Source organism: Capricornis sumatraensis, chromosome 1 (assembly GCF_032405125.1).
Source record: "Capricornis sumatraensis isolate serow.1 chromosome 1, serow.2, whole genome shotgun sequence".
Lineage (NCBI taxonomy): Eukaryota > Metazoa > Chordata > Mammalia > Artiodactyla > Bovidae > Capricornis > Capricornis sumatraensis.
Genome location: NC_091069.1, coordinates 60199126 through 60221700, shown reverse-complemented (window position 1 = coordinate 60221700; position 22575 = coordinate 60199126). Strand labels below are relative to the sequence as shown.

Here is a 22575-nt window from a genome sequence, read left to right as displayed (position 1 = left end):
TCAGGGATTGAACCCAGGTCCCCTGAATTGGGAGCATGACGTCTGGATGACTAGACCACCAGGGGATAAAATTTAAAGAAAAAAAAAGCAGATTATGATTCTACAGGTCTGGGAGGGTCTGAGATTCTGCCAGCTCCCTTGTTACTGGTCTGAGGACCACACTTTGAGGAGCAAGGCTCTAGCCAGAGGCCAAGAGAAATGGATTTCCCCATTGAAAAATGAACAAACTGGACTCTGTTAGAACTTCAGTCTCCTACGAAGCCGTTCCCAACAGCTGAAGCCCCTTGGAGCCCCCAGACACAGGCCCAGGCTCTTGGTTGCTCTTCCAACAGACAGCTTTTTCTCCAGCTTCACCCATGGAGCCCTGGGAGTGGAGGGGGGGGTGGGGCGGTGCTCTTCCTGGAGCAGTTTCTCTTGCTGAGCGGATCAGGTGAGTGAGGGTCCCTGAGTCGGTTTAGGGGGCGCCCATGGAGGGCAGGGGACAGCCTCCTGTGCTCTGTAAATGTTTGCTTTCAAGCAGAATGATGAATGAGAGTGACCTGGATGATGAACTAACTGTGTGGGTCAGTACAGCCGCTGAGGTGGGTGGAAGGTCGACTTTGACCGTCGTTTTCAGGGCCGGTCCTCAGTATAAAATTCTGGGTGTGAGAAGCAGTTTGTGTTTTGTGAGGGCAAAAGGTCTAGTCAGTCTTGTTGCTCTGCCAGACCCTCGCTAGACTATTTGTTGCCTGAGTGAAGCGATGAGAAGCTGGGGGAGCAACGGAGCGACTGACACCATTACCAGCTACCCAGTCTGTGGCACGGCACTGCCCTGTGGATGACTCACATCCTGCTGCCCACTCACCCTCTCAGACTGAAGGCACATCTGTCTGGCAGCGGTGGCGAGGGGCTGACCCCTTTCCCCTTCTGCCATGTGAGCATCATTACACACAGTTCCTGAGTTTCCAGCAAGTTGCCTTTCTTCCCTGCTTTCCTGGCAAGAGCTGAGAAAGTTGGGTCTTGGGGAAAACGGAGTCCTGGTTGTGGTCTCCAGAAAGGCCTTGCTGAAGAAGTGTGCAGGCACACCTGGCTGTCCAGAAGTTTGTTTCGGGACCATTTCAAGCTTTGAGAACTGTGTTTTTCTGCCCTCTCTGTCTGGGTTGTATGCCGCATCTTGCCCAAGTGCAAAGATCTTCCCTTTCAAAACCAAAGGGAAGAGACCAGGGGTGGGAGCAGTCAGGAAGGAGACATATAAAAATCTAGAGTGGGTGGACCAGTCCCCCACCCCTTGTGTTGGCAGAGGAACAGACTGACCTGTTTTCCCAACACGACCAAAATCCAGCTCTTTATTGCTGTGAGTTGCTGGTTTGAGGCCACTCTAAACCAATGAGTCTCCACATCAGAGCCTGGCTGTGCGGGTGCTTGAAAGCACTCTTCCCCTACCTCCCCTTTCTGTCTGGAAGTTTCCCTGGAACTTGTCAGGGCAGAGCCGAGGATACTGGGTGGTCAGTGCTGTTGGGTGGGGAATGAGGAAATGTTTGAAGACAGAGGCCAGCCACACGCAGAGCAGGTGGGAGAGTAGTGGTGAGGATGGTGATGTGTGGTCTGTACTTGAATTGTTGTTTTGAACCTATTTCTGGAGGAAGTGACTAGGTCCACAGCAGTGAAAGCCTGGAATCCTAACAACTAGGCCATCAGGGAACTGCCTGGTTTTCTTTCTTGAGAAGTCTGAAGAGAACAGGGTTTTCAGTAACTCTAAGATAAGGTCAGGCCACTGTATCAACTTTATTTCTGGGAAGAACATGTGCTCTGATTTCCTGCCTCTTCTTACTCTGGGGAAAGGGCGGGGCCAATCTTTTTTCAAAATTTATTTTATTTTTAAATTTATTTTTTAATTGGAGTATAATTACTTTACAATGTTGTGTTGGTTTCAGCTGTACAGCAATGTGACTCAGCGATAAGTATACATATATCCCCTCTCTCTTGAGCCCCCCTCCCACCACCCCCATCCTATCCCTTCAGGTCATCACAGAGCATGGAGCTGAGCTCCCTGTACTATACAGGAGCTTCCTACTAAAGGGGAGCAATCTTGAAGTCAGGTCTCCTAAAAGTGCCTTGTTCTCTTCTAACAGGGTTAGAAGAGGCTTAAAATACAGGCTGTAAAAGCAACAGACTTAATGAAAAGAAAGGGGAAGTAGATACATTAACTTAAGTGCAAAGAAGAGTTACCACATCAGGGTATCCTATTTGCCTCTGCACTTACTGACAGCCAGGGAAAACGCACTTAGACTCCAAGTTTGTGGAGTTCTTCTGGTTTAACTGTTGCTTCATTCTCTGTGCCTCAGATTCTTTGTAAAATAAGGTAAACGGGGGCTTCCCTGTTGGTCCAGTGCCTAAGACTCTGTCCTCCCAGTGCAGGGGGCCCAGGGTTTGATCCTTGGTCAGGGAACTAGATCCCACATGCTGCAACTAAGAGGTTCGAATGCCACAACCAAGATCTGATGGAGCCAAATAAATAAATAAAAATAAGTATTACCAAAAAAAGGATAAGAGTGATCAAGATGGTGGAGTAGTAGGAGGTGAAGATTCCTCTCTCAAAAATGAAAGAAGTTTAAAAAAAAGAGAAATTAAGGTAAAAGTACACCAAGAGAGGTTTACTGGAGCGTCATATGAGATAATGCATGCAGAGCTCTCGATAGGGTGCCTGGCTTTGAGTAAACACGGTAGGTACTACTTCACTCATCTGTGACTGCAGCCAAGCCCAGGGGAGTGGTGGGTAGGGAGGGGGTGGTTTTCCTTTACCCTAAGGCTCCCACCTTCTCTTTCCTGGATATCTCCCCCCTACCCCCCTGCCCATGCCCCATCCAAGTCCGAATGAATGGAATGAATGGTCTCTGGAACTTCCTTGGACTGGGGCCTGGCTCCACAGTGCTCCCATCCTCCACTACAGATCCCCCCTCCTCTGAGCAGATCATTTCCTAGATGCTTCCTTCCTGCCCAGTGAATGGTGACCTCAGACTGCAAGTCTCTCTGAGCTCAGAGAGTACACAAGGGGCCTTGCCTCTTCCTTTTGTCTGTCCCTCTGCACATCTGGTGAGGCTGGTGAGTCAGATTTCCCAGCTCTCAACAGTTCAACTCCACTCATGTGGAGTCAGTGAGAGGGGGAATCATCTCCAAGAAAACTCCTAGCCCACAGTGCCCAGGCTGGTGTTCATTGGCACTCGGCAGGCTGCCTTATGCAATTCTTTTGGAAGTGAGGGTGAGTGATGGATCCTTAGCTCCTGGGCGATGTGGCAGGGATTCACCAGAGATCCCGGGGGGTGGTCAGAGCCTGGGCCAGGCCTAGGCTTCTTATTCCTAAGCCAGCAAGCCCATTCACCTGCCCTGAGCCACATACCATACCCCATCTTGCCATCCCTAGGTTCCTGGCAGTGGGCCCGTTTCTCATGGGTCCCATTTTTTTTTTAACTTTAAGTTCTTTTAATCTCTTTAAAAAATTATTTATCTTTAATTGGAAGATAGTCAAAGTGTTAGTCGATCAGTCGTGTTCGACTCTTTCAACCCCATGGACTGTAGCCCATCACGCTCCTATCCATGGAATTCTCCAGGCAAGAATACTGGAGTGGGTTGCCATGCCCTCCTCTGGGGATCTTCTGGACCCAGGGATTGAACCCGTATCTCCTACATTGCAGGCAAATTCTTTACTATCTGAGCCACCAGGGAAGCCCAATCTGAGGAAAACTGCTCCACAATATTGTGCCGGTTTCTGCCATATATCAACAGAAATCAATCATAGGTATACATGTCTCCTTCCTCTTGAAGCTCCCTCCATCTCACCCTCTAGGTTGTCATAGAACACTCGGTTTGTGCCCCTGCGTCATACAGCAAATTCCCACTGGCTATCTATTTTAAAGATGGCAGTGTATATGTTTCCATGCTACTCTCTCAATTCATCCCACCCTCTCCTTCCCCTACTGTGTCCACAAGACTGTTTCCCTTCTACCCTCATTCTTTATCAGCAGTGGGAGAAGTCTGAAAGAGCTTGGCTTGGATGGCAGCTCTGACGTATGACACACACATCTCTTTAAATATGAGCTCTGCACAGTAGGCCTTCAGCTAGTTGTTGAATTTTTTAAATATTTACTTTTATTTATTTATTTGGTTGCTCCAAGTCTTAGTTATAGCACTCAGGATTTTCTAGTTGTGGCGTGTAGGATCTAGTTCTCTGATCATGGATTGAACCCAGGCCCCCTGCCTTGGGAGTGCAGAGACTTAGCTACTGGACAATCAGGGAAGTCCCTATTTGTTATATTAAGAGTTCGGAGATTGAACTAGCCATGGATTAGACATCCTTTCTAAGGACTTTACATACGTTGATTGAGTCCTCACAACAACCCTACAAAGTAGCAACTCTCAAACTCTCCACTGTGCAACCCTATGGACGGTAGCCCGTCAGGCTCCTCTCTCCATGGGATTCTTCAAGCAACAATTCTGGAGTGAGTTGCCATGCCCTCTTCCAGAGGATCTTCCCAAACCAGGGACTGAACCCACATCTCTTATGTCTCCTGCATTAGTAGGCAGTTTCTTTACCACTAGTGCCACCTGGAAGCCCTAAACAGATAAGGAAACAGAGATAGAGAAGGTACTTGTCCCTGGTCAAGAGACTAGTGAGTAGCAGAGCAGGTAGCTCGGGTTAACTGTCTACACATTTAACCTCTAGACCAAATGGCCTTGCTAGGTTCAAGAGAGCATGTCCAACACCTTGATTCTAACAGAAACATTATCCTTGGGATCTCTGCCCTCTTTCCTGTGTTCAGCCATAAGGTCAGAACCAGTGCCATTTGTTTGTGAACTGGTGATGCTCACACCTCCTCTATTTTTCATTTCAAGGCCCTGAAACTTTTCTCCACAGAACCCTACCTCTCCTCCCCATGAGAGGATGAGGCGTTCCAGCCAAGAGAAGTCCAAGTCTCTAAGGGCCACACCCTACTGATCCTCTCCCCAGATGAGATGGCCAGGACCCACCCCAACCCTCACCTCTCCTGACAGCCCCATTGGCAGAGGCGCCATGAATATTGTCCTGAGGAGGAAGGGTATAGCCCTTCTGCAGCCTGAAGATGCTCAGAATTCACATGTATCGCAAGGGGAATGGCCTGAATCTTTGCCCCAGCACTCTCCTCAAATCCCACCAAGGGGCTTGGCCTGTGCTCCCAGCTTGCTGGATATTCACCATGGCTGCCCCGCCGCCTTCAACAGGGGTTGGCCAGTAAGTGTTTGCCAACTTAAAGGGCTAGTAGCACAGACTGGGTACTAGCAGTCCATGGGCAGAATGAAAAAACAAACAAACACAAACCAGGGAAAGTTCTAGGTAATTGCCTTAATAACTTGCTTTGGAAATTATTGTTTTAAAATGGCAGAACAGTAAAGACCTGTAACATGTCAGTCCTTTATTTTTTCATAGCCTTGCAACGGAGTAAAGGCGGAGGGAGGTGTACAATTTTAGGGGCCAGAATTACACCAGATTTGCACTCCAGGGTCAGTGTTCCTGGACATTGCCCACTTCCTTTTTTTGGCCACGACCTTGGGACTCAGAACTTTGTAAGTTACTCGTATAACTCCACCAGATTTTCTAGGTAGGTCAGAGGAAACTCAGGTGGAGTTTTAAGCCTCCATAGATGAGCCAGACTTAGCAATGATTTACGTCTTTGTTCCTGCTATTCAGTGCCCAGCTGCTAGAGATGGCTAAAGGCCAGGAGGGCTCCAGAACATTCTAAGCCTGGTAAATATTTTTGTTGGGAATTCTTTAATCTCACTACAAACCCCGACAAGAGACCACGACCATAATCTCCCCCTGCATGAGTGATTAGTCTTGATCTTAGGCCGAATAATGAAATGCCCCCAAATGTGCAAGGCAAATCTTATTATAATGTCAACACTACATTATATATGCCACGTAGGGGCACCAGAAATCAATTTACCTAAAAATAGGAAAGTTTCCGGGGGTCCGAAGAGAACACCACAGACACCCTTTTCTACATCAGAAAACAGGAATATTCACGGAAACCACAAAACGGAAATTAGCATTCACTGAACATCTACTGAGTTCTAGTTCCATTCACACTCGTTAACTCGTTTAATTCCCGCCACTAGGTAGGTATAATTGTTAACAATTTACATTCCCGATTACGCAAGAGATCTGAAAGTCGCTCAAGGTGACACACTGCAGCAAGCAAGAATCAGTATTTGAATCCGGAGGAGTTCTTCCCCAGGCACCTCAGCCCGGGCGCAGAAAACGGTCTGCCGCGGGAAATTAATGACCCACAGCCACCCTGTGGCTCTGCGCCATAACTGGGAGACAACCTGGTTCTCGTGACTCCGCAGCAGTACTGTTTTCACCCAAGTGCATGACTGCGGGAGTAAAGCGGCCACGTGAGCCCTCTCCCTCCCCGGGCAAGGGACAGTGCTTGTCTGGCCAAGGGCAAGTCACAGGTGCGACAACGTGCCGGGACCGGATCCGGAGCCCCAGGGCGCGAGCTCCCCTGCAGCGTCACCGGGATGACGGGAGGGAGGGAACCTGGCCAGGTGTGGCCTCCCGATGCAGCAAGTCACAGGTGCGCTGAAGTGCGGCTCGAGACTCGGACAGCTCCGTAATACTGCGATCGCGAGGGAGGAACTATGACCTTGGTCGTGGCCTCCATAACCCCCGCTTGATGACCTCCAGGGACCGGGTGAGGGTCCCCAGCGGCCTCCTCCGCTGACTCCAGGCAGTGCCAAGACGCAGAGGCAAGGCCGCAGGGAAGGGGCTGGCCCTCCCCACGTGGACAAGCTTCCCTCTGGGGGCGTGACCACAGTGCGGGGCGGGCCAATGAGCGCCGCTGTCTGGCTCATCCGGCCGAGCTGGCGGGGTCTGCGTCATCCCGGGGGTGGGACTCCTTGGCCGGCGCGAGGCGCGGTGGGTCACGCGGGGCGCGGCGCCGGCTATAAGTAGGGGCCGGCGGCGTGCGCTGCCAGAGTGATGGCTGCCGGCGCGCGCTGCGTGCTTTCTCTTCGCTGCTGAGGCGTCAGCGGCTGCTTCCAGGTTCTGTCGTCAGCCCAGCGGAGCCATCCCCAGAGCCTCCGCCCCAGGTCGTGTGGTCTTCGATAAAAGGTGCGTGCGTCCGTGGTTCTAGCCCGCCGCCTGGACCTCGCCTCCCGTTCAGCTCCTCGTTTTCTTTGGTGAGTGGAGGCGCCACCTTGGAAAGGCTCTTTCTTCTCCCCGGGGCCCAGTGTGGGCGCGGCGGCGCTGGGGATGGCCGGCTGGGCCGGGGCGGGCGGCGCAGTGGGGTTCTGCTTTCGTCGCTGCCCGCCTCCCTACCCCACCCCACCCCACCCCCCCGTCCGTCCGTCCGTCCGTCCGTCCGTTCGTCCGTTTGTTCGCCCGCCCGCGGGCCTTTTTGGCGGTCCGCTGGTGGCGCGCGCGCGGGAACGGCCCTTTTCCGGTTTTCGCGGGGAGGGCGCGCGGGGGCCGGCTGCTCGGGGGCCCGCTGCTCTGGGGCCGGGCCGGGCCAGGCCGGGCGCGCGCGGGCGGAGGTGGTCCCCGGCGCCACGTGCCCGGCGCGTTCTCTCCGGGTCGGGGGACAGCGGATCGCGGATGGCGGGCCCGGCCGGGGCCCCCGGTCCCAGTGGTTCGGCGCGGAGTGCGGGACCGGCCCCCAAGGGCGCACTATTATTGTTACTCCTCTCCCTTCTTCCAGGATGAACTTGCGTCCTTTCTCTTCTCCGCCATGGAATTCTGCTCCGTGTTCCTAGCCCTCCAGAGCCAAAGAAACCCCAGACAACAGATGCCCATACGCAGCGTATAGCAGTAACTCCCCAGCTCGGTTTCTGTGCCGTAGTTTACAGTATTTAATTTTATATAATATATATTATTTATTATAGCATTTTTGATACCTCATATTCTGTTTACACATCTTGAACGCCGCTCAGTAATTCTCTGATTCATTCAAGAACCACTACTCTAGAGAATGGCAACGACCGTGGCACCGCTCATTACCACTGCTATTGCTGCTACTGCCGCTTCTGGTCCGTTGGTGGACTACCTATGGATGCTCATCCTGGGTTTTATTATTGCGTTCGTCCTGGCATTCTCCGTGGGAGCCAATGATGTAGCAAATTCGTTTGGTACAGCCGTGGGATCAGGTGTAGTGACCCTCAAGCAAGCCTGCATCTTAGCTAGTATCTTTGAAACAGTGGGCTCTGTCCTCCTGGGGGCCAAAGTGAGCGAGACGATCAGGAAGGGCTTGATTGACGTGGAGATGTACAACTCGACCCAAAAGCTGTTGATGGCCGGCTCCGTCAGTGCGATGTTTGGTGAGTTCTCCACCACCACCGCCCCCGCCCTGATTGTCCTCTTGGAGGGCTAGTGAATTCCTGTCATGGGTAGTTCCATTCTTGTGTTCTGAAGCTTTTCAGATGGTTACCTTCAGTAATATGCGCTGCGTACATTACTGGAATTCTGCCTTTTGTCTTAATCGAACTTGACGTGTTTTCAGGTTCTGCGGTGTGGCAACTAGTGGCTTCCTTCTTGAAGCTGCCCATTTCTGGAACCCATTGTATCGTCGGTGCAACCATTGGTTTCTCCTTGGTGGCAAAGGGGCAGGAAGGTGTCAAGTGGTCTGAACTGATAAAAATTGGTACGTTTCATTCTAAATGTCTTTTTATTGTCGTGTTACCACAAGGAGGAGGCATTGTGTGTGGGAGTAAGTAGATGGTGTCAAGTTGGAGGGATGGATTAAAGTTTTGAAAAGGGAGGACTGAGGGAGGAGCGTTTGGGTTTCTGATTTTCATTAGCTGACGTTTCTTTTAATGTGTTTTATTCCAGTGTTGTCTTGGTTCGTCTCTCCTCTGCTTTCTGGTATTATGTCTGGGATTTTATTCTTCCTGGTTCGTGCATTCATCCTCCGTAAGGTAATCTTTCTTCCCCCACCTCCACCCCTCACATGACCTGGAGTAGGTCACATTCAGTGGTATTCAAACCGATAGCATTTTTACAAGTGTGATGGGTGTGTAGGAGTGTGACCTTGGAGAGTTAGAAACATTGTTTTGTACCTAACTTCTTGGAAAGAAGAAAGTTTTCAATACCCAAGAAGGCATTTGGAAAGGAGAAATTAAATGAACAGTGAGGGGTGCCAAGAAATTGAAGAGATTGAAAGCAGGAAAAAATTAATGTATTTGGCGTGACTTTGTGTAGTTGTATGCAGGTTAAAACCGCCATCATAGGCAGACCCACCCTTTTTTTTTTAATTGGAGTATAATTGCTTTACAATATTATGTTGGTTTCAGCTGTACAACAACTTGAATCAGCCATAAGTTGTTACTTATGTCTCTTCCTTAAGCCTGGATCGCACCTCCCCACCCCCAGGTCATCACAAAGCCCTGGCCTAGGGCTATTCAGCAGCATCCACTAGCTATTTTACACATGGTAGTTTATATATGTCAGTGCTACTTTCTCAATTAGTCCCAACTTCCCATTTTCCCCCTGCTGTGTCCACAAGTCCATCTGCTTCTCTATCTCAGGCCAGTTTGAATTGTAAGCTTGAGTGCCCTGGATGGCTTTTTCTTAACTGCCAGTTAAAATGGAATAGTTTGGGTCCCTACCTAATTATCTGTGTAGTGTTGATTATTGAAACCAGTTCATTATTGAAACCAGTTTATGAACATCATGGTGGGGACTCATACCTCTCACAATGACTTGACTTTAATATCTCAGAATAGGTAAAAAGGAACCAGTGAAGGTAAAAATCACAAAAGTCTGTTTAGTTTTTCTTGGCAGAAAAATTCCAGATAGCCATTTAATTTCCTGTCCCTTTGAAAATCCCTTTTGAGGGACCCGATAGCATTTCTTTTATCATGAAGTCTGATGCTGCCTCCAGAATAAATATAAACAACAAGGGATATTGTTGAACTGAGTTACAGTAAAAATAAATGCATTTTTTTCTCAGTAAACAAAGTTGTCCTTTTCCTGAGGTGAATGACTCTTTCAACAGTCCGTTGTAAGTGCTTAAATTCTTCTAAACTGAAGAAATCTGAGTGAAGGGAGACAGGTAGTTTAATCTCAAGTGGTAAGAATGTACTGAGCCATTTGTTTGGTCTAGTTCTAAGCTTCTCTTGGGAGGATTTGTACTTTCTATAGAAATTCTATGATTGGTATAAAGTGACTCACTAATCTGTTTACCATGGCTTGAGTCTGGCAAAAGATAGCAATGTAGTACTTTGAAAACTTGAAACGTCTATAGCTTAGTATAATTTGAGAGTAAAAATTGTCTTATTAAAGAAGCAGGTAATGATTTGCACCTACCCCTCCCACTCCCCACTGCTGTAGAATATAATAGGATGCTTCAGTTTGAGGGCAACTTAGCCAGGGATCAGAACGCAGAATTCATAGAACCCCCTGTTAGGAATTCTTGCACATAAAAGTTTTTTTCCATAATATTATTTATCTTTGGCTGTGCAGGGTTTTCGCAGGTGCGAGAGCCTTTCTCCGGTTGGAGTGTGAGGGCCCCTCTTTTCTGCCATTGGGGCTCCTGGGCTCTAGAGCACAAGCTGTTGTGGTGCGCAGGCCCAGTTGCTCCTTCTGGCATGTGGGATCTTCCCAGGCCAGGGATTGAACCTGTGTCTCCTGCATTGGTACACCACTGAGCCACCAGGGAAGGCTTTGTGCATAAAGGTTTTACACAGGGGTCTGATTCTTTTGATTCTGCAGAGGCTTTGTGTGTCTCAAACCAAAATAGACTTCTTTTCTGGAGGGGGAATGGTCATGCTCTCAGGTACAGAGTGAGATTTTCAGCTGCTCATACCTCTCATTTGGGGAACACATGCCAGGTATTTTTACCCTAAGTTCCTGAGAGCTTAAGTTAGCTATATTAACTTCTATATATTCCTCATGGGGTATGAGGATGGCCATGATCAAGAAAGACTGGAATTGTGTTTAAAACTATTCAAGGTGAACTTGGAGAATCGCCACTGGCCCTCCCTCCCCCTCCCCAGGGGCAGGCACATGCCCTTGTTTCTAATCTACCAATGAGTTTTTAGGTGATGAGACTGAATATTTCTGGTTACTGTTAGACTTTAACATCTCTGAATGATAACCTTTGGTGGTCCTGGCTGTTAAAATCTAAATATTTGACCATTAAGATACTTTTCAACTAAAAATTCTGTTTTGGAAATTAATAACATTACAAGGGCTTTTAGACATTTTCAGTCTTCTGAATGTTCCGAGGGTATTGGTTAGGGTGTTGGTAGGGAAGAGCAGAGCAAAAGTTAAGGACTGGGACAGTAAACAAGGGATGGGGCAAAGAAGCTTTCCTGTTGAGTGTTTGAATTCCAGTCAAAGAAGATGGGTCTTTCAGTATTCCTCCCTTCTGTCAGAAATCATGTTAAATCTATCTAGGGCATCTTTTCAGACATGTCCAGTGTATAAAAAAAGAACTGTCCTGGTTGAAAATGAGTTAGGAAGACGCCCCCCTTTCCCATCCCATATAGCGAGGTGATGAGATGTTTACTTCGAGGTAAAGTTTTAGGTGTGTGTTTAAATGAGTCAAATGTTGGTAAACATTCTCATAAAACAGCCCTGGTTACCTCGGGGGAGTGGTTGAGTGGAGTTCGGAGGTAACAGAAGGGAGGGAGGAAGAGAAGCCTCTACATAATTTCTGGAACCCTCATGGGTTTTGATGTGGGTGTGGAGCAGGGGGAATCTTAAGTTCCTTGAAGAATTTCTTAAAACCACAGATTATTCTTAGAAGAAAAAGGTATATACAGCTCAGGTTCATAACCTTACTACCCTTGGGGTGGGGCCCACATCATTGAATGGCTCAGTGATGCATAGGTTTTACTGGCTCATATTTTGTCAGGTCCCTTATCTGTAGCATTCTTGCAGGCTGCAGACTGGGGAAGATTGGGGAGCTGATGTTCAGGTGGTTTTCATCCAGGGCCCATCATCTCTGCTGATTGGGAATGGCACCTCTGCTTTCTGGTTACTTAATCTTAAGCCATTAACTCAGTCTTCCCATTAATTATTGATGAGTCTTTACCTTGTCTCTACCTCTCCAAGATTTTCCATTGGATCTAAGATAGCATTAAACCTTTAGGCTGACAACATCTTTGAGGTTTAGCCTTCCCATGTGTTAAGATCTGTGCCCCTTTTTTTTTTTCCTTAGAATTTATTTTTGGCTGTGCTGGGTCTTTGTTGCTGTGCGTGGACCTCTCATTGGGGGTGACTTCTCATGGCAGAGCACAGGGTCTAGGCACTCGGGCTTCAGTAGTTGTGGCACATGGGCTCGGTAGTTGCTGCTCCCAGGCTCTAGAGCACAGGCTTAGTAGTTGTGGTGCACATACTTACTTGCTCCTAGGCCTGTGGGATCTTCTAGGAACCAGGGACTGAACCCGTGTCCCTTGTACTGACAGCTGGATTCTTAACCATCTGCGCCACCAGGGATTCCCTGATGGCTAAGCGAGTAAAGAATCTGCCTGCAGTGCAGGAGATGCAGGTTCAGACTCTGGGTTGGGAAGATCCCCTGGAGGAGGAAATGGCAACTCACTCGAGTATTCTTGCCTGAAAAATCCAATGGACAGAAGAGCCTGGTAGGTTACAGTCCATGGGTTTGCAGAGTTGGACTTAGAGGTGCCTGCCCCCAGGGAAGCCCTGTGCTCTTGTTTTTAACTCTTGTTTCCAGTCACACTAGCCTCCTTGCTGTTCCTCAAGACAATTCAAGTGTTTGCCTCAGGGTCTCTATATTTGCTGATGTCTCTGGGACATTCTGCCTTCCAGATAGCTTGTCCTGGGTGTGTGCCTGGCTACATGGCTTTATGGCTTGTTGACGTAACACATCTGTGTCTTGGCTCCAATAATAGTCTTTGGACTACCCCCTCCCCCCCAAATTAAAGTGTGCCCCTTCTTCCATCACTGCTTCCTTCCCCTTTTTCTTCAGAGCATCATTCTGTATTAGAATGTCAATGTCAGCTCTGTGAGAGTAGAGACTTTATCTCATTCACTCCCATATTTTCGTGCCCGAAATGGTGCTTGGCACACAGTCTGTTGAATGAGGAGATGACCTCATATACGATTGATTTTTATCTTAGCACTTTGGTAAATCATTAGTTGTGGCTTCTTTATCAAATGTCTAGATAAGATGGTTGTCGCTAGTATATTCTACATGTTTTATATTTGAGAAATCATTGCAGGTATAAAGTCGGGTAAGAGATGTTGTAATAACTTATAGTCTGTTTCTTGACCTCTCACAAATGTAGAATACATCTTCAGGTGTGTGCTCAGATTTTTATCTGGACATGAGGTACCTTAGAGCTTGGGTCCCCACTCCCCTGTTACGAACTGGGTCACACATCAGGAGGTGAGCAGTTGTCTTCCATGAAACCCATCCCTGGTGCCAAAAAAGTTGGGGACCACTGCCTTAGAGCGCTGGGGGTTAAAACTGACCGTCCAGGACATCACTAGTCATCCGTAATAGGTAGCCTTGTTAATGTGATCAGTCGCTCAGTCCTGTCCAACTCTTTTCGACCCCATGGACTGTAGCCCGCTAGGTTCCTCTGTCCATGGGGTTTCCAGGCAAGAGTACTGGAGTGGGTTGCCATTCCCTTCTTCAGGGGATGTAATAACAGCAACAAGAAAAACCCCAACTAACCCCCCGAACATAAATTCAAACACAAACTTAAATTCAGATAGATGTAGATCAGCCTTGGTAGGGGGACTTCCAGGAGCAATGTAGGAAAAGACCATTTGTCCTCAGAGACTACCACGGAGAGAGTTACTGGCTGGTACTGTAATTCCTGGAGCTGCCCTTTGATAAGGTTCAGTGGAAATGGGTTGACTAAAAAGCTTTTAAGGTCTTGATCCTTACAATAATGATAATTTTACAGGCAGATCCAGTTCCTAATGGGTTGCGAGCTTTGCCAGTGTTCTATGCCTGCACGATTGGAATCAACCTCTTTTCCATCATGTACACTGGAGCACCATGTAAGTACACATCAGAATATTTAAATGTGAATTTAAAATTGTTTCTAAAACTTGCATTAAATGCCCAATTTACCCCTTTTTGCTTTACAGGGCTGAAATCTACTAGAAGGTGACTGGCCTGCGCCCATTTCAGAAGGCTGCAGGCTAGTGTACGCTGAGTTTAACCTAGATAGTTTTTCAACCAAAGAGACCTGCTCAGATTCTAAATCACTACAGACCTTTACTCTTTAGTCTTCACAGGATCCACCGATAATTTGATCTTATCCCTCCCTCTCTCCTACCTGTGCTAAAAATACCTGGAATTGATGTTAACCTCAACTTCTGACTGCCGAAGAGTCATTAGTTATATGTTGTCTTCGAAATACCAGTCATTTATGACTGGTTTGCTGGATATTCTCATTTTTCTCTCCCAATTGGAGCTGCTTTGTTTTCTCAGTCCTAAATTTACTCCCCTGAATCTGCTTGAATAAGAAGAGTTGGGATATTTAACACCTGCTCTAAGTGCACTTGGAAGAAGAATTCATGCAGCTAAGAGGAAAAGTCTTTGTGAGAATATAAAGCTTGAAATGTTACTTTTATGTTGGGACAAAGGCAAAGCACGGATTAAATTAGGATAATACATGTTCAATTTAGCCACTGAAAAAGATGGATAACCTGTAACTTGTCAGACAGGAGAGTATTATGCCTTGATCAGTCAGTTTCACTGTTAGGTTCATTTGGTTGTATAGCCTCTGACTCATTGGGTTGTGACTCGTTGGGAGAAAGACATTGTGCATTGCTGCCTAGGACGGAGTGTGCTTATAGAGATGAGTTAGGGGGAGAGGGAAAGATAACTGGAATAGTGTCTTGAAGCTACTTATCCTTACTCTGTATTGTGTACTCACAATTGCAAATACTCTTCTTTAAAAATGCTCATTATGGCCCACTAAGTTGATTTCATTTCTGACTAATGGAGTGTAACTTGTTTCATAAATCTCACTGAAGTAATAAGTCACTGACCAAAAATGGAACGAAGTGTTTTTTTAAGTTTTTAAAATATTATTTTTAATTGAAGGATAATTGCTTTACAAAGTTGGTTTGATTTAGTGAAGTATTTTTAACCTTGTATTCTTGGAATAATCAGGAAAGAAATTGGACGACTTTATGAGACTATTGATCTTATTAGGGGTTACTACACTCCTTAAGAAATGATAGAGGCAAAGAAAAGCTTGCATTCTACATTTCCAATCTGCTTTAAATTGGGCTCTTCATGTCAAACTAAAAAATTCTCCATGAGACTCTAAGCAGTCATGTTGCATGTGGTAGCAGCGCAGCTTTTAGTTCAATGAAATTAGAAACTCACGTTTCCAATCATTCTTTAAAAAGGGAACATGGATATTTTTGTCTTGTCCTTTGGTGGATCATTTACAAGAAAAACCAGTCCCATTTCCACTTTTAGACTTGGAACATAGGCAAATTTAAATTGTGATAGATTGATTAATTTTCATGTATATTTTAGCTTGTGTGACTAACTGCATAATTGAAATTGATAACAATTAAAATGGAAAGATTGTCACTACAGAACTTTAGTTTTGAAGGGGCCTCCATTTATATCTGATTTTTAAATATGAATTCCTTTGAGGGAAAATAGTTTCTATTTTATAAGTAATATTTAATAAACAAAACAGTCACAAGTACCTAAGATATTCTTGTATAAACCACAGATCATTATAGCATCTTTTTAGGCTTAAATAATGATCTCTGGTGCTTTACCCTTATCATTAATATAGGCTAGTGGCTTGGAGCCTGTTGGCACTTAAGTGATAACCAGGTGACTAGTTAATGATCTCTGAGCCATGTGAGAAGTAGGCAAGTCTGATTAAGATGTGGCATGTTTCCTTTTGTGAAAGACAGCCCTTTGAACCTTTCTTATCTTTGGATAGATAATGTCCCAGTTTTCTGTATCTTAGTTTGATAAAGCATCCTGAGAGATAATCTTGCTCTAGCTAGTTTACAATGGATGTGATAACTTCCACAGAGAAGTGATGATATCAGCATGAGAAAAGTGAAGACTGAGGTACTTGCCTTTTTTAATGTTAAAATCCATGTGCAAACATAACACGTGGATTTGGTGTGTGCAGCCGTTCCAGCTGGAAGCTGGGCAGTGGAATGCTTCCATTTGCTTTGCTGGTTGCAGATCCTCAGTGTTAACGATCCTTCACTCCTCAAAGCAAAGAAAGGAAAAAGCCTAGTATGTGAAGGAGCTTGGGAGTTGGGTAGGCTAGCAGGTGTTGAAAGTAGGCCAGACGGTTGTGGGTTTCAGATGCTATGGGATTTTTCCTCCCAAATTCCTCTAGCCAGGAGCACAGTGGAGCCTGTGAGCCTCAGGCTTGGCAGCAGCAGTGAAGGGTGATGGGCTGGCATGGGAACCCCGGAATCCCCAGAGGAGGGTTTACATGTCATTACAGGGGGGCCATTGCCCTGGGGTTTTCAAGATGCACCGTTTTATCTCCTAGTGCTGGGCTTTGACAAACTTCCTCTGTGGGGTACCATCCTCATCTCGGTGGGCTGTGCAGTTTTCTGTGCCCTTATCGTCTGGTTCTTTGTATGTCCCAGGATGAAGAGAAAAATCGAACGTAAGTAACAAATCATAGCAAAAACATTCTTACAATGTGCTTGCCTTTTTTTTGTTTGTTTAGCCATCTGTAAAAATGTTCTACTTGGATAGATTGGTAAAGCCAGAAACATTTAAATGGAAATTTGGGGATATAGGTTTATTGTCCAGACGATGTTCTTATTAACATAATATGACCTGAGACCTAGTCACGAGGCACATTTGACCTTATTTGGGCTGCCAGACAGGCTAGGCACTTCATCTATTGTTCCTTTTTTTTTTTTAACTGTAGCTTGATCACTTGCCAGTGATATGCTAGATAAATACAGAGAGGCTGTAGTCTGCATTAATAGAGAGGATGAGGATTCACTGATGAAAAATAAGAGGTATGAGATAGCTTCACAGGAAACATTTACCAAAACGACTACCATGTATAGCTTAAGTCAGGTTCAGGTATTCAGAGCTAGGCTCATAGATACCTCTGACTTTAGATTTGGTTAATTCTCAGCACTGGAGCACACATGAAGGGCTCCTTTAGACAATTACTGTACAGAGTATTCTGGTGGAATCAAATATGGAATGTTTTGATTGGTATCAGTCTCTATACCTTGTATTTCTGTGCTCACTGTTTGAGCTCTCCTGAAGCCGTGTTTTTCTGCCCTTCTCATCTGCGGATGCTGGGGTGGTGATTTAGTTGTTTCTTGGAAGCAGCGGAAAGCTGCATGGACTGCAGTGGCAGCAGCAGGGTGCTGCGTCATACAGCTGGGCTGCGGAGCCTCTGAGAGGCTCTGCGCTCAGTCTGGCGGCCTTCAGGACTTTGTGACCTCGTTTTTCCCTCAGGCTGGGAGATATCCTGGTCTGTTGCCTAAATGCCCCAGGGGCGTTGGTACGGAAGCAGAAAAACATTCCCACCTCATCATGGGATCCAGCACCACAAGGCACTTCTCTTTGTTTTATAGGGGCAGAAATTCAAGTCACCTTGAGTTGCCTGCATTGAGCTGAGTCATGTTGCTTGAACTCATGGACTGAAATTGAGGGCCATTCCTTTTTCTTTTTTTGGCCATTCCTTTTTTAAAGGAACACGCAAGAACTTCCCTGGTGGTCCAGTGACTAAGACTCCACACTCCCAAGCGCAGGAGGCTTGAGTTTGATCCCTGGTCAGGGAACTAGATCACCTACTGCAACTTGGGCCCAGTGCAGCCAAATTCATTATTAATTTTGAAAAACATGCATGAAATTCAGGCAATTTTCAGTTGCCAGTCAGCCCTCTCCCTACTGTAGTTACTTTCTACTACAGAAAGGATCAGCAGGAGGCTCAGTTTTTTTTTTTTAATTTGACTGCACTGAGTCTTAGTGACGGCACATGTATCAGGTTCCCTGAGCAAGGTTCGAATCCAGGACTCCTGCATTGGAGGCTCAGAGTCTCAGACACTGGACCACCAGAGTTTACTGTCTGGGCCTTCACCGAATAAAGTTTACAACCCCTGATACTAGGATGTTCTGCATTTGAGAAATGAGATGTGGCAAATAAAGCAGACAGGAAAATTATCCCGAATTTTCACCAAAGTTTACATGTGGCCTTACTTTGAGATGGATTCTTTTTTTTTTGGAGGAGGGAAAGGGGAAATGAGCAAGATAGTTTGGTCACAACCAAAGGAAAACATTCTTTATCCTTCTTTTCTAGGAGAAATCAAGTCTAGTCCTTCTGAAAGCCCCTTAATGGAGAAAAAGAATAGCTTGAAAGAAGACCATGAAGAAACGAAGTTGTCACTCAGTGACATCGAAACAAGGAATCCTGTTTCGGAGGTGGGCTCAGCCACCGTGCCCCTCAGGGCTGTGGTGGAGGAGAGAACAGTCTCATTCAAACTTGGAGACCTGGAAGAAGCTCCCGAGCGAGAGAGGCTTCCCAGCGTGGACCTGAAAGAGGAGACCAGCATCGATGGCTCTATGAACGGTGCGTGGACTCTCCTTGGTGGAGACAGGCGAGTTTCCCACTGTTTCCTAAACCACTGCGGGGCTCACTGTTTGGATCTGATGCTCTTGGCATTGAGTGTTCGTGCCTTTTGGTCTTGGCAGGTGCTGTGCAGTTGCCAAATGGGAACCTCGTTCAGTTCAGTCAAGCTGTCAGTAACCAGATTAACTCCAGCGGCCATTACCAGTATCACACCGTGCACAAAGACTCCGGCTTGTACAAAGAGCTCCTCCATAAGTTACATCTCGCCAAGGTGGGGGACTGCATGGGAGACTCTGGTGACAAGCCCTTGAGGCGCAATAATAGCTACACTTCCTATACCATGGCAATCTGCGGCATGCCTCTGGATTCCTTCCGCGCCAAAGAAGGTGAACAGAAGGGTGAAGAGATGGAGAAGCTGACGTGGCCTAACGCAGACAGCAAGAAGCGAATTCGAATGGACAGCTACACCAGTTACTGCAATGCTGTGTCTGACATTCACTCGGCATCGGAAGTGGACATGAGTGTCAAGGCAGAGATGGGTCTGGGCGACAGGAAAGGGAGCACTAGCTCCCTGGAAGAATGGTGTGACCAGGACAAGCCAGAAGTGTCTCTCCTCTTCCAGTTCCTGCAGATCCTCACAGCCTGCTTTGGGTCCTTCGCCCATGGTGGCAATGACGTCAGGTCAGTCAGTCAGGATTCTTGGCACCGCTCATTCTGTTTTTATACTGCATCATCCTTTTATGTAAGGCTCGGTTTGTGGGACATTGAATAATGCAGATTGAATGAGATAATAGCAATTGATGTACAAACAGGAAGAAAAATTTCTTGAGAGATTACAAAGAATGCTTGTTTCCATTTCTGTAGGTGATAAACACATCTTTCACAGAGAAGCTGTTTATCAAGATGGGATCTAGTTCTTTGATAAGAGTTACTGCCCCTAGAATGAATTTGTAGGCTGTTAATCCTAGTTTAGTGGTTTGTGAAATTCAAATTTGCTTCAGATGGGCCTGTAGAAAGACAGGCCACCAAATGTGGGGTGTTCCCTCTGAGAAGAACTCTCGTGGTCTCCTGCTGTGTATGTTGGGGGCGGGGTTCCATTTGTTTCCCTGGAAAGACAGTTTGCAAATGAAAGCTTTGCTTTAGAAAACTTACTAAAGCATTTAACAGATGGGATCTTGCCTGCAAAGTCATCTTTGCTCTCTTTTTCTTCCAGCAATGCCATTGGTCCTCTGGTTGCTTTGTATCTGGTTTATGACACCGGTGATGTTTCCTCAAAAGTAGCAACGCCAATATGGCTTCTGCTCTATGGTGGTGTTGGTATCTGTATTGGTCTCTGGGTGTGGGGAAGGAGAGTCATCCAGACCATGGGGAAGGATCTGACACCCATCACGCCCTCTAGGTAAGTTGGTAAAGCAGGTCTCTGGCTAATGCTTTTTGTTCTTAAGGTAACATATGAGAAAGATGTGTGAGCTGAGATTTAATGACTATGTATATTTGGCTTTTATCTGTATTTATGGAGCCAATACTGATGTTACTAAGTTTACTAAGTTCTTCAAAGTAGAAGTACAAGCCTTAATAGTGGGCTTACAGAAAACCTTAAAACCTTAAACATTGGAAAACAGAAGAGGAATCTCATGGCCTGATTTAAAGTAGATTTCAGAAGTTTAGAGCAAATTGAAGTTGTCATAGGTAGATAGAGCACTGCAGGATTGTATGAACTTTTGCTAACTTATCACAGTTTAAATTCCATTCTTGACTAATGATCTGTCTGTGTCCACAGCGGCTTCAGTATTGAGCTGGCATCTGCCCTCACTGTAGTAATTGCGTCGAATATTGGTCTTCCCATCAGCACAACACATTGTAAAGTAAGTGATAAAAGGGTACTGTGCCTTTTGAATGGTTTTAGTAGATAATGTAGAGTGGTGTTTTTTGTTCTCTATTTCCTTTGATACTTTGGTTTAGAAAGTTTTATGCTGTGGGAGTGTCTAAGTTCACAAGTGTAGGACAAGTGACTATAAGGATGTAAAGACCCATTTTGCAGTTGCTTGTGTCTGTTTTATTTAAGCAGATAATATATTTTATATCCCCCAAAATGTGAAAGCCCTTTAGAGGTAGCAAGCCTGTGAGGCTTGTTGGTCTGTCGAAGGGCAGTATAAAGCAAGCATGTACTCAGCACCCGAGAAACTTACTGAGTCCTAAGGTTGCTTGATGACTGAGAACTATAGGATATCTATAGAGAAAGAAAGAAACTGGCTTTCTTAAGGGAATTTAAGTTGGTTCATCATGGAGCCTTTGAGTCATTCTTCTTCTAGCGAGATATGCAGATGATTTAGTTATTAGGTCTAATAGCAGCCTTCCTCTAGAATCTTTGGGAAACCTAACAGTAAGAAAGAATCTGTTACTAAAGCAGTTTTTATTATTAGTGAAAGTATCAGTTGCTCAGTTGTGTCCGACTCTGCAACCCCGTGGACTGTAGCCTATCAGGCTCCTCTGTCCATGGGATTCTCCAGGCAAGACTACTAGAGCGGGTAGCCATTCCCTTCTGCAGGGGATCTTCCCATCCCAGGGATCAAACCTAGGTCTTCCGCTTTGCAGGCAGATTCTTTACCATCTGAGCCACCAGGGAACCCCAGTTATTAATATAGTTCATTAAATTCCAGCAACTCAGAAGGAAAAAGAGGATTTTCTTTTCCTACTCTGTTTTACCCCAGTTAGCACAGATTCAGTGCTTGGATTTCATGCGGCCTGCTTCTTGTTCCTAATACAAACCAATTCTCATGGATCAGTCTGGTAGTCTGGGGCTCTCACCTGTATAAGGTCACAAGTCTTATTTAGCACAGTACCCTGGCACGTCAGTAACTAGTTCCTTGGTGGTTTCCTCCCACAGGTGGGCTCTGTTGTATCCGTTGGCTGGCTCCGATCCAAAAAGGCTGTCGATTGGCGACTCTTCCGCAACATTTTTATGGCCTGGTTCGTCACAGTCCCCATTTCAGGTGTTATCAGTGCTGCCATCATGGCAGTCTTCAAATACATCATCCTCTGAGCGAGAGGGTGTGTGTGATGGAAATTCAGGTCAATGTTTGGGACCACCTGACATATTTCCTGCTCCTTTGAAGAGGGACTGCAGTGTTACCGAAGACTGACAAAAGAATCTCTTTCAAGATCGGGAGCTGTGGGAGGGAAGCTCTACTTTTGCTGTAACTGCTTTCGTGCTAAATGCGATTTGTCTCAAAATTAGCTATGTAAAATAGCCAGGTTTCCACTGATTCCTCTTGAGGTCCCTTTTCCCTCTGGGCTGTGAATTCCTGTATATATTTCTCTACTTTTTTGTATCAGGCTTCAGTTCCATTATGTTTTAATGTTGTCTCTGAAGATAACGTGATTTCTTTCTTTTTTTTTAAACAACCAGAGCCATTTGACAGAGTGTGCTCTGCTTTATTGGTTTCACCAGCTTCTGCCCTAACATGCACAGGGACTTAACAAGAAACACCGTAACCCAAGCTTCCCTAGTAGTCTTAGAGAAATAGTCACTTGTACCCTGCCCACCAGTCGGCAGTGGCGGGTTTTCTTGGCATCTGTGGGAACTTCTCATAGGGTCTTTGGACATGGTGAAAATTTAGGTTAGTAGTCCCTTCTTTGCAAGCAGTTCATTGGCTATTCTTGCTAAGAAGAAGTAGGAAGAAAAACCCTTCTGGCAGTCTTGGGTATTTCTGTTAAGATTTCTGACAGTGCAGGATGGATGAATGCTGTGGAATATGAACTTCGGGCAAGTTAGAATGGGCCAGCCTTCCATGTTCATCTGTCTACCTCTTAATAAATAAAAAGCCTACCGTTTTTAGAAAACTTGTCTTGCTGGTTTTGTTCATACACATTTGTTCCCGGATCAGTTAGCCGCCTGCATTCTTAGGAGAAGGTGATACCTTAGCAGGTGAGAACTGCTAGCAGCAGTTTCCCCACTCCTCCCTGAAGCATTTCTTAAGATCCCAGAATATACATGACATTACTCCACGCGGGCTGTTCTAACAGACTAGCTTGTTTTTT

At 46.2% G+C, this 22575-nt stretch overlaps 1 protein-coding gene across 1 annotated transcript; it reads left to right on the top strand.

Moving 5' to 3' along the window:
- Positions 1-7953: 7953 nt before the first annotated feature.
- Positions 7954-22346, top strand: SLC20A1 (solute carrier family 20 member 1). The gene is made up of 10 exons (XM_068964201.1): positions 7954-8328; positions 8511-8651; positions 8840-8925; positions 13891-13987; positions 16483-16602; positions 18265-18534; positions 18657-19215; positions 19748-19933; positions 20315-20399; positions 21422-22346. Exons 1-10 carry the CDS (start codon positions 7983-7985, stop codon positions 21575-21577), a joined length of 2046 nt encoding a protein of 681 aa, XP_068820302.1. The 5' UTR covers positions 7954-7982; the 3' UTR covers positions 21578-22346.
- The last annotated feature ends 229 nt before the right edge of the window (positions 22347-22575 follow it).

Excerpts from the sequence above, each read along its gene's own strand:
- SLC20A1 (XM_068964201.1), top strand. The coding sequence starts at position 7,983 with ATGGCAACGACCGTGGCACCGCTCATTACCACTGCTATTGCTGCTACT. Across the intron at positions 13,988-16,482 it reads CATGTACACTGGAGCACCAT|TGCTGGGCTTTGACAAACTT; the intron begins GTAAGTACACAT and ends TTTATCTCCTAG. Across the intron at positions 18,535-18,656 it reads CATCGATGGCTCTATGAACG|GTGCTGTGCAGTTGCCAAAT; the intron begins GTGCGTGGACTC and ends TGGTCTTGGCAG.